We start from the raw sequence: 12,681 nt of genomic DNA, 5'->3' as shown, positions 1-12,681 counted from the left end.
TATATCCAAATTTTGTTATTGTTGGCCAATGCCCTGTATTTATTAAAAAGTAATTGATGATGTTATATAAACGTAAAAATTTCCAATACGGTGAAGAAATGTCATAGCTCAACATGTAATGAAAGCAAATGTAAATGCCACGATACTCTGATCTTTTGATCATGGCCTGCTGCGTCTTCGTTACGGACGCAATATAAACACAAATTTGTAATATATTTTCATATAATCAATCTTTAGCCTGTTTATGTCAAAACCAGAATATGCAGTTTAATTTACCTTGCTTCTATTGTTTTTGATGGTCTCTATATCATTTTCTAACGATTTGAAGTTTTCCTTGGTGAAACAAATCCCGAACAGCAACGGTGCACGGGTCTTCAGAGCGACATCATCTCTACAAATCAATCAAATATTTCTTAGTTTTGTTAGTGTTTTAAAAACCATTTCTCATCAATTAAGCTAAAAAAGCATATACCAGGATACGGAGTAGTTCCCCGATTCGATGGAGTTAACTCAGCTCATACCGATATGAGTTGAACGTTTCCTACTCTTTGAGGATTTGTTTGGAATATATAAGGTTAAAGCTTGTGTCCAACACTCTTTTAAGAAAGATCTCTATTGAAATGTTTAGAAATTGTCTTGACCTGTGTACCCAACCTTTCCGCAGACCTAGCATCAAAACTGAGCTTTAATTAAGAATTGCAATTGAGCGACATGGCATTTATAAAAACTTCATTAACGTTAGTTTCCAACCTCGTTTATTTTATTATTGTTACAATTACAACTTAAAATTACAACAATACATGTGTTACAGATATAGCAAAATCTTACTCCAAACAGGATCCAATCAGATCCGCAGCCATTCCAGATCCCCGCACCAACAGTACTGGAATGTTTATCTCTACAGCTCTGGCCACGTGGTTAATTGTGTCAAGGTCACCCTCAACCACCACAACAATGGTTGGTTATTTCATTTCTAATCTGGAAATTTGAACAGTTATAATTACGTAGAATGGTATTTTATTACTGGCAATAGACAAAACTATTTGATTTCTATGTTATATATTACTCTCAACTTTTCAACATAGTTGTAAACGTTGCAGGTCAAACGGTGATAGTAAGACTAAACATACCAAACACAAATTACCGTAAGTCTGGTCGTTTACCACCTCTGCTTAGAGGAAAATAGCGTACACTGAGTAAACAACATCTATTGCACCCGTTTAATAACCTTTATCTCCTTTTTTTCAGTCACTTCCTGAGCACCTCTGATAAGTCTGTTATCTTTATAAATGGATCATGTGACAAGTGTTTGTAAACATCGAGGAATGTTGTCCGGTATTTAGTGTTCACACATCGTGTACACGTGTTATAATGTACGTGACAAGTGACTGTGGGATAGTATATTACCTTAAGCCTTATATAATATTTCAGTATGGTTGTATACAAGAACTATTTTCTTCAATCTGATTCATCATCTTGGAAATATGTAGTATCACATTTTTACATTATACTCAAACAATGTTCGTATTTAACGTGTCGCATCGTTTAAAGTCCAACTGGTCCCTTTGTCAAGCTATGGCTGAGTGAGCAATTTGTATTGTTTGCATGTACAACGAATACCAACCCATACGAAAAAGGATTATCTGAAAGAAATTACAAAAATGCGATTATCTTTCCATAACTTAACTGAAGAAAAAGGGCGATATCAAAATACTGAACGGAATTGTCGAGTGAGTAATTTTTGTAATTTAGATGATGTTGAAGATGAGTTTCATTTTATTCTTAAATGCTAATGTTATTCTGATTTGCGAGCAAAATATTTGAAACTAATAACATTAAACAACCAAGCATGGTAAAATTGAAAGGACTACTACTGAGTGTGAAAAATACAAAAGAAACTTAGGGAAATCTATAAAATTTGCAAATTCGAGAAGAACCCCAATTATTATAAATAGATCAATTGCACTCTCCAAACATATGGTACCGTGTCTATTTGTAATTGTGTTGTGAGTGTGTGTAATGTTATGTAATGTTTTTTTGTGGTATTTTGCACGGTAAATATGACACTTTTGTTATTTGTAACTGACGAGTCGAAAGAATCAAAGTAACAAGGCAGAGAATTGCAACGCAACCCATAGTTCTCCATCGGTAATGATTTCTATATTTAACAAACAGTTTAATAATGTCAGGAAGCGTAGGTCACAGTGAGGATAAAGTGACCTACTTCTTGCACTCTGCCACACCAAGATGTTTTTGTACACCAAACCTGGTTACTCCAGATGAAAGAGTGTAGAAGATATGTCCCAGACAAATTTTTCAAAAATAAAGGTCAATACTGAGTTCAAAAACGATCATATTTTGGGAATTTCTTGATGAAATAACCTATTGACTCTATAATGACAGAGAGCAGAGCCCGATCGAGAGAAAACCTCAAATAAAAGTACAAAACAGGGGAATAATTTACAATATAATCTCGGAATCGCTACTTACCTCACAAGTCATATTCCGATAGTTATTCACACGTGGAGGCAATATATCTAAATGTTTCTGCTGTTCTCTGGGCAGTTGTTTTATATTTGATTATCAAACAAAACTACAGTAACATATTATCTGATGATAAGGGGCTAAATTTATTTCGGTCTGTCTAGCCTCCCTTGATCAACAGATAATATTGTTCCGTGATATACAACCCCACATATTGCAGTTTTAACCACAATTTCCAATATTGTGATATAAACAAAGATGTTCATACTTACTGAATTGTTTTCCTGAATTTTTATTCAATTTCAGTGGCGTAATCATAATTGCAGACAATTTTTCCTCTAAGAAGAGCATTGTTTCAAAAACATTGTTCAACTGTTTCTTTTCTTTGTCATTAAGCAATTGTTTTAAATGGTCAGGAATCTTCGTCAGTACCTCTGGCCCTTCTTACTTATCCTGAAGAGCAAAATCAATAGCTGATAATTTTATTTTCATATCGAGGAAGAAAAATGAAATTTTGAAATATTAATAATCCTATTTGAAAAAAGGTAGAAACAAATATATGCTCATATGTCGCTTTCGTGAGTTGTCACTGCATTTATCATAAGAAATGCTGTGTATGGTCAGATGTTAGATACAGGTACTGGTCCTTTGGTGTGAAATACAAAACCGTAACAAATAAAACATGTTTATGTTCATAATCTAACATTGCAATTTTACAATCACGAATACACTTTTTTCAATTATATTAGCATTATTCTTAACGTTTCTTTCATGATATATAACTGTGTAGGTAAACTATTGGGTATATTTGTATTTATAATATAAACCTTTAAGCATGTAAACTTGTAAACAAATACATAGTGATGTTTTGGTGCGTTGGTTACGTTAATAACACCTGGTGTGTGTGATTGTCGTTATCATCAGATGTTCTTTCTTACATACCCTCGTCAGTTTGTAACACATGGTATGTGTGATTGTCGTTATCATCAGATGGTGTTTCTTACATACCGTCGTCAGTTTGTAACACCTGGTGTGTGTGATTGCCGTTATCATCAGATGTTGTTTCTTACATACCTCCGTCAGTTTGTAACACCTGGTGTGTGTGATTGTCGTTATCATCAGATGTTGTTTCTTACATACCCTCGGTAGTTTGTAACACCTGGTGTGTGTGATTGTCGTTATCTTCAGATGTTGTTTCTTACATACCCTCGTCAGTTTGTAACACCTGGTAGGTGTGATTGTTGTTATCATCAGATGTTGTTTCTTACATACCCTCGGTAGTTTGTAACACCTGGTGTGTGTGATTGTCGTTATCTTCAGATGTTGTTTCTTACATACCCTCGTCAGTTTGTAACACCTGGTTTGTGTGATTGTCGTTATCATCTGATGTTGTTTCTTACATACCCTCGTCAGTTTGTACCTTTATGAAGGGATACTAACCGCTGATCTGTTTAAAACATGATCTGACAGTGTTATTGTGCGATCTTTATATATGAATTTGAGTTATGTGTGCCACATTTATTCGAGATGTTTGAAATTAATTGCAATACAGTTGCCTCAAATTACATTTTAATCAGTCAAATCGACGGAACGAGTCATAAAATATTATCAGATTATATCAGCGGTCGAGTGTTGCATTAACAAAGCATAGATACGACATCAAAGATCGACTTTCGCGTCCAAGTAATTTCAGCTTATCGATAAAAAAATCATAAAGTATAATATTAGTGTATTTCCCTTACACATGACTAATCTATGTGTCCAGATGAATAACCTTATTTTACACACCGACTTTTCCGTAATTCCCATCAAGCAGAACGTGTTTGTGTCGTCTTCAGACTTGACTGTGTCCTGATTCTCGCTCGATTTCAGCATTTCCCTACACTCCTCTCTGGCGTCCATGGTGAGGTTGGTGACCGTCAACCACCTTCGGTCTTTCGTTTTGGTTTCAGGGTTTGACGTTTCTATGCATTCCGTACACTCCTTCCAGGCGTCCATGGCCAGCTTGGTGACCGTGAACAGCCTTTGGTCTTTCGTTTTAGATTATCTTCATTTTCAGGGTTTGATGGTTCTATGCATTCACAGAAAACCCATGGATCTAAGAGGAATTAAAAAGACATTTTCAAAACATCAAAAAGCTTGGTACTGCAAAACGGAAAGAAATGCCGAAATAGAAATCTTGATGAGCTTCCAAGAGATAGAATGAGACAACTCCATCGATAACCCATCTGTTATTGTTCGCTAAGCGAGACTTCTGGTGTCATGAACATTCCTTCTACATCATGTTTCGTGTCAATGTCGCGGGCATAATTTTAATGATTTTATTTGAAAGAACCTTAGAAAATACTTAAAAAAATGATGCGGGCCTCATAAGAATGACTTTTATGCCACTCAGGCACATTTGAGATAATTTTGGAAGCTTGTCTGGATATTACTAACGCTATAAGACTGTGTCAAGCTGGAATCTTTCTACAAATAATGACTTGTGTTTGATTTTCTAAGATATAGTCACAATGACAGAGGTGACCTTGATATACTATATATTTGTATAACAGTGTTGACAACTTGTAGGGTATTCAATGGCTGGCATGTCGACTTTGTTTTGTAAATTGTTGGATTATGCAGCAACACTGATCGATCAATGATTAACTGCATAACTCTCAAAATGCGTGTATTGTTTGATATGAAAAGTATGACGTCAATTCAGCTTTACAGATTTACAAGAGGAAAATTTCAGTAAACTTATTTTTGATAGAAATAAAAAATGTATACATTTTACCTCAAGTAAACAAACAAAAAAAAGCTTTAAAGAGTATTTTCGCCAGAAGTCTATATATATTGAGAAACTACGTAAAATAATCATTGTTAACATAGATAATGTTGATACTGATATACAGTAAATAAGTTCATATATTTGATAGTATATGTTTCGTTGATAGCTTTTGTCTACTGTTTCTTCATCAACAAAAGCATAACACAATATTGCACTCATCATATAATTAAATCTAAAAGAAAACCAAACATAAAGTGCATGTAGGCGCGTTATGTAGAACATATCGGTGTTAAAAGATTTGGTTCTTTTTATTTGATACACATTTGAGTCTTGTGACCTTGAATGAAGGTCACGGTATGCATACATAAATATGTAGCTATTAACACATTCAATATCCATAATCATTTTTGTACAGCTGTATATCCCACACTATATGTTTATATATATATATATTACAAAAGCAGAAAAAATATCCTTACGGACGAAGAAATAATATAAAAAGAAAAATTCTCAACAACGAGTCTTTAGTATTTTCATTTCTTCTAGGAGATTCTTCAGACCATTATAAAAGTCGGAAGAATATCATAGAAGAGATGAAAGTACTAAAGACTCGTTGTTCAGAATTTTTCTTTATATATATATATATATATATGTGGTGTTAGTAACTGTACGTAATTCTTCTTTCGATGAGACTACATAGCCTATAGGGCACCTGTCTATAAATATAAAGCTGTCTTTGTATATTTGGGCGAGGTTAGGTATATACCAGTATGGCATCATTTTGTTGACACTGATCTTTCGGATCTTCACCCAAAAGGGCCTGCAGTTTAAGATACTGTCTGTGTTGTTTTATTTATACTTTATCGCTTTCCATTCAATGTCACCAAAATATGCAAAAAAAACAGCTGTTTGTTTTCGCTTAAACCAACGCGACACCGGCCGCTTTTATTGTCAAACAGTCAAAACAATGTATAAAATAATCAATAACTTTTCACTAGTTCAATTTATATTTTTTTGACAAAGGCACTAGCAAATATATTTTTACTTATGTTCTGTACGTGCGTACAAGCCCGATGTGTATTTTGTACGTGCGTACATGCTCAATGTGTATTTAAGTTCAGTTCGAGGTGTCAGGAAAACCAGTTTCTGGGAATAGATATAGTTCATGCACGCGCGTTATAATTGGCTTATTTACATATACATTATTTTGTGTGTACGGGCCAATGATATCTAGCTGATGTCGGGCATGTCTAGGATGGGTTCTCATTATCCTCATTTGAATTCGAATTTTTCGGGTAGTCTCCAGACATCTTTTGGGTAGTCTCCAAACATCTCTAATTTTAATCTGATAAAACAGACAGAATGTAGTAGGGACTTCTGTTAACGATATTGAATTTAGTCTGTCAGATGATCTGAAGCGTACAGTAAAGTGGATCGTCCAGAACAAACTAAGTTTGAACCTGAATAAGACTCAATGCATGATGATTGGCTCAACCCAGAATCTATCAAGGGTAAGAAAACTTAAACTCGAGATCGATGGTTATGTCATTGAAACTGTATATAGTGTCAAACTCCTTGATGTTATTATTGATAAATGTTTGAGCTGGCAGAACCATATAGAATATGAATGTAAGAAAATATCCAAGAAGGTTGGTCTTTTTAAACGTGTAAGACTATTTATGTTCACCTGTATGGCCAAAAAAAGTGTTCGATGGCATTGTTTTACCACACTTTGTATATTGTTCTGTGATATGGTGTACTCCATCTAATATGGACTATTTAAACAAACTGTTTATGCTTCAAAAATGGGCAGCAAGACTAGTTCTGTAAGTTATAGACTTTTTTACCCCAACATCTGTACTTTTACAACCTTTAAGGTGACTCCCGTTGCAGAAATTTTACGATTTTAGGAAATGCTTATTTTTGTATAAGATTTTACATGAGCAAGCTGTACCTGTTCTAAATCAATTTGTTAGCTATGCTAACCAGGTTTCTGCCAGAACTACATGTTCTTTTAACAGCTAAAAACGTTATGTGAAAAAATGTAGAACAACTAATTATAAGAGATGTTTTAGTTACTCTGTTAGTATTTTAAGGCACAATTTAGAAAGCTCACTGCATAATTTACCTAGTATTGAGTCTTTTAAAAAGGCATACATGCAGAAGCTTTTATAGATGTGAGCATTTTATGGACCAATTTTTAAAGCCCACTCCATATTTTACCTAGTTTGTGTCTTTTAAGAAGGAATATCTGCAGATAATGTTTTAGATGTGACGAATAGTTTTATACTTTAACTTGTCAGGATCTGCATATGTGATATTGTTATTATTTATATTGTATATGTCATTGTATGTATCATGTCCATGTCCATTGTAAATTGCGTATTACAGGGCCATATTGTAAATTAGATGTAAATCTAATTATGTAACCCTGTCTAGATAAAAAATATTATTATTATTATTATTATTGATGTAAGATTATCATCAACGAAAGGAAAGATCTTATGATAATGCTTCAAAATATAGGAAGTAAATGAACATTACTATAACTGTTACTATTTTATAATTTCAATATAGGTTTTGAGGCAAGGTAAAATCTGTAAAATACTTCCAAAATCCTTGAGAGTGTCCACTAGAGCTTCTTTGAATTTCGATTTCGGCCATGGCTTTGGAACGAATCCAATCGAATCTCCAACCAGAAAGGCCGCAAGTGTGGGCTGTTGTGTTGACGCTCCACTCTCCTTCGCTACAATAAAGAAAAACGAACGTTTAAAGAATAAGATGATACATTTTACATTGTATAGCTGTTAAATATTATAATGTCTTAACTGGTCTGATATTATTTTCATTAGTAATTTAGTGTCATTTTCTATCACAAACGAAAGGACAGTACCAATGGTCCTGTCGCAATATTTTATGAGTAGGTACATTAGTCAACATTAACGTAATATTGACAAATATTGATGGTTGTGTAGCTATGCATAACTTACTGTAATATGTACCTCGCTAGTGTTATCTCCCTTATGATACATTGGTAAACATCACAACTATCATAAAATTTTCATTAAAATGTGACAAATTTACATACACCAGTGGTTAACATAAATGCCGGTACCGCTTTGGAGATAGTTTTACTCCATGTTTCACTTTGGACATAATGACGTTTTGTCTATGTAATCCGTGGTGGAGATTGTTAATAGATATTTGCAGTACAGGTGTCAATACGTTAAATGTCCTTGGTGACAACTATTATAATAATAAATCTATCTCAGAAATATGAAAAACCCTTTTTGAAAGAGGCTTTAGTAACTTATACTGAATACATTGAGAAACAGAAACTTAACTGACACTATCTTTGTGGTTTGAAACACAAGTCAAGGTAGATAACTCTCCAGTATTCTATCAAAGTGTTAATCAGATATGGTCTGTAATGTAAGAAAATTTCGTTATTCATAGGAAGATGTCTGCTGAACCGATGATTTCTCCCAACCATGCACACGATTTAATGGTTTGAGAAGCTCCTCTACACAAATATGGCCTGCTGACACACAACATATTCTAGAGATATGATATCGTTATTTCTGAAAGAACATTTAACACAAGATATATAAACAGAAGGAAACGGGGCTACAATGCAGATACATTGCTGAATTAAAAAAATACATAACAGTTTTTAAAACAACAACTGAGGTAACACTCATATTGTTTTAGTACTATTGTTTTAAATACCATGCACCACGAGCCATAATTCTTAGCGTATTAATACAACACCGACCGGAACTACAATATCCAATGTTAATAAACATGACGGCTGAAATATCGCTGGGCATTGTGAGACTTGACGATGTAATTGTAAATGTGCAAAAGAAAAAAGAGAATATAAAAAAACACCCTTTATTACAACAAAAAAAGACCAGATCTGCAATATTTTAAAAAATGCACATCGGTTGAAATCACCAATCTCGGCAATGGAAACAATTTTAACACATATATGCAATTTATCAGAAATATCGTCTGTTACACTGCACTGGTCAACAGGGGTTCGTTACAAATGTCTAAAATACATATATGCTATAGACCTACTGACACATATGCTATAGACCTACTGATATGAGTTCCAGCACACATAAACATCCACAAGGCATATGTGTATTTTAGACATTTGTAACGAACCCCTGTGCTCCGTCGCAAGGTCACTCACTTCAAACGCTATCAGTATCACGCGTCCAGCAGCCACGGTTTGCTAATTTAACTTCCAAAAATAACTACCTCGTGGAGGTCAAGGTCGGATTCACGGTTGTTCACTGTATTTATCCATGCGCGAAATTTGTTCCGAGGAAAATCGAAAACAATTTAAAATCTGCCTTTCAGCTCAGATTTCTATTGATAAACTGAAATCACCCTATAGACATATCATACGCAATTGTATTGATACTGAATTGTGAAATAAAATTGAAGTGTTTGTTAAAATTTCAAAGTACTACTTTGTTTGCCAATCCGCACGTTACAACACGCTGTTCAAACTATTAAACGAAATTGTGTGGACTGTCGATAAAGCGGCCATTTTTAATTTTAAATATAATTTATAAGTTAAAAAAGAACATAAGAGGGAGAGAAAACGTAAATATAAGTATTGAGCTAGCGCGCATTATGTTGTAATAAATATGTGCTAATCATGCCAGAGAGACTGGGAAAGTAAGAAAAACACGTTTTAAATTAAAATGACTGTTTATCAGTAAACTACGCGTAATTTTTGTTGCTCTTCTCTGAATACTTTATGTGAAATACACGTATAGATCTTTTCTGGCACTTACAGGTGGCCATGCCTTATCGTATAAGAGAATGTCAATACATGCAAACGAACAAAACACGTGGTATGACACATCTTAGTTATTTCAAGAGTAACTACAAATATATGTAGCAGATTATAACAAATCTGAAAAAAATATGTTAGTATTTAAATGATATCGAGATAAGTGGCAAAATAGATTAATCAGATTTGAATTTGACCTCTGACCCTCGGATTTGCGAAGCAATCCCAAAAAAGAAACTTCTATATTGCGGCAGGTCATGAAGCGTGACTTTACAAAATCTTAACACACACTTTTGATGAAGGGAGCGCTGTGTGAAGTTCGGTTTGATCGGAAAAAGGGGGATTGCGGTCGGCTTAACAAACAGTTGCCAAGGCGACAACAAAAACAAAATGGAGGGTATGATATACATTATGTGTGTAAAAGGGAGAATAACACGATACAATCGATTAAATGAAGATCTCTGTCACATGTACATACAGTACTATCTTTAAGCATACCAACCTGCATCCATTTCCGTCTGCATTCTCTGAGGACTCGATACGTCTGAACTCATGGAGAATTACACAAGGAAGGCCGTAGAGGTAATGTCGATACAGAAAGAGTGACGTGCTTACATGTAATTAGTGTCATATGTGCGACACTCTATTGCGTCTGTAAAGTGAATCGTTGTTAACAAAGTGTAAGTTAAATTGTCAACCTTGAATAATAATGTTGGCTCAATGATCATTCTGTATACAGTGATGAGATTACACGTTTACAGGTTTCTACGAGCAACACAATACATGCACATGTATATAATGAAATATTATTCCAACAAAACTGTTTTGTCAAAGTTCTGCTGTAACAAGTTCGGTTAAGAAAGACAAACATATTTTATATACTTGCAAAAGTATTTCAACAGCAATCATATGTTACATATATACTGTGATCATGTTTCGTCACAAATTACACTTCGTTGAAAAGTTGTCACAAAAAATACGTGTGTGACATCAACCGACTTGTTTACACTTAGTACCGTGTTTGTAACTCAATTCATTATCAGAAAAACTACACAAAAAGAGAAATGATGATGATGATGATGATGATGATGATGATGATGATGATGATGATGATGATGATGATGATGATGATGATGATGATTGTGAGGATGATGATGATAATGATGATGATTATGATGATGATGGTGATTCTGATTCTGATGATTCTGATTCTGATGATAATTCTGATGACGATGATGATTCTGATTCTGATGATGATTCTGATGACAATGATGATTCTGATGACGATGATGAGTGAATTAAGTGTCAAAATGTGTGTTAGAGAGTGTGAAAAGGAAAATACCTGTTTTTTTATCTATATTATGGAACACCGTTGGAAAAATAAATTGAGAAATAAGAAAAGAAAAGAGTGAATACTGTCTGTTATCCAGAATAAATACTGTAGGTATGTGTCTGTTATCAAGAGTAAATACTGTAGGTATTTATCTACTATTTAGAGTAAATACTGTAGGTATGTGTCTGCTTTTTAGAGTAAACACTGTAGGTATGTGTATGTTGGTAAGAGTTTATACTGTAGGTATGTGTCCGCTATTAAGAGTGAATATTGTAGTTATGTGTCTGTTATTAAGCGTAAATACTGTAGGCAGTTCTCTGCTATTTAATTAAATGTATCATGAATGATGCCATACTGATATTCTATATAGTTTCCAATTCCTACCCGTGTTTCGATTCTGTGAAGGTAAGATATTTATATACATTGACAGTTGACGTAAGATTTGACTGTTTTTTAAATATCAGGAAAACATAAAAATATCTTCTAACAATAAAATGATTATCATATATATGGCTATATATATATGCATATATTGATCCTGCAATAGGTAAAAAACACTTTTAACTTTCCCAGATGGACAAAATCAATAGTTAAGTATTCGATGGGGTTCTTGTTGGTAATATGATAAAAATAGGAATAAATTATGGTAATGTAAACTTTATATGAAACCCAATACAGAATCTAGAGGAAATGTAAACTAGAAATATAAACTATATATAAAAACCCAGCAGCGAGAGACGTTAGAGCTGACGTAAACTAGAAACAAAACCTAGCAGAGAAGCGAGATGTAAGTTAAACTAGATATAAAAATCCAGCAGAGAGAAACGTTGGAGCTAACGTAAACTATATATAAAACCCAACAGAGAGAGACGTTAGAGCTAACGTAAACTATATACAAAACCTAGCAGAGAAGCGAGAGGTAAGTTTAACTAGATATAAAAACCCAGCAGAGAGGTAAGAAGTCATGTAAACTAGATATAAAACCCAACAGAGAAGTTAGAAGTAATGTATACTAGATAAAAAAACAACAACAGACAAGTTAGAAGTAAGGTAACTAGATATAAAACCCAGCAGCGAGGTTAGAGGTCATGTAAACTAGATATAAAACCCAGCAGAGAAGGTAGAGGTAAGGTAAACTAGATAAATCACCCAGCAGAGAGATTAGAGGTGATGTAAACTAGATATAAAACCCAGCAGAGAAGTTAGAGGTGACGTAAACTAGATATAAAAAACCCAGCAGAGAGGTAAGAAGTCATGTAAACTAGATATAAAACCCAA

General features: G+C 33.9%; 1 protein-coding gene and 1 long non-coding RNA gene across 2 annotated transcripts in view; one reads left to right on the top strand and one right to left on the bottom strand.

Moving 5' to 3' along the window:
• Positions 1-2,742: 2,742 nt before the first annotated feature.
• On the bottom strand, positions 2,743-10,629 carry LOC110443297. Its single transcript, XM_021487443.1, has 4 exons — positions 10,573-10,629; positions 7,866-8,003; positions 4,273-4,582; positions 2,743-2,937 (listed from the first exon to the last, which is right to left on the bottom strand). Exons 1-3 carry the CDS (start codon positions 10,622-10,624, stop codon positions 4,449-4,451), a joined length of 324 nt encoding a protein of 107 aa, XP_021343118.1. The 5' UTR covers positions 10,625-10,629; the 3' UTR covers positions 2,743-2,937; positions 4,273-4,448.
• The window catches only part of LOC110443298, an 18,466-nt gene continuing 16,356 nt past the window's right edge, over positions 10,572-12,681 (top strand). Inside the window, exon 1 of the long non-coding RNA XR_002462090.1 lies at positions 10,572-10,652. This is a non-coding gene — a long non-coding RNA (uncharacterized LOC110443298). The remainder of the gene's footprint in view (positions 10,653-12,681) is intronic.

Source organism: Mizuhopecten yessoensis, unplaced genomic scaffold, assembly GCF_002113885.1.
Source record: "Mizuhopecten yessoensis strain PY_sf001 unplaced genomic scaffold, ASM211388v2 scaffold716337, whole genome shotgun sequence".
NCBI classification, from domain to species: domain Eukaryota; kingdom Metazoa; phylum Mollusca; class Bivalvia; order Pectinida; family Pectinidae; genus Mizuhopecten; species Mizuhopecten yessoensis.
This window is presented reverse-complemented; position numbering and strand designations above follow the sequence as displayed.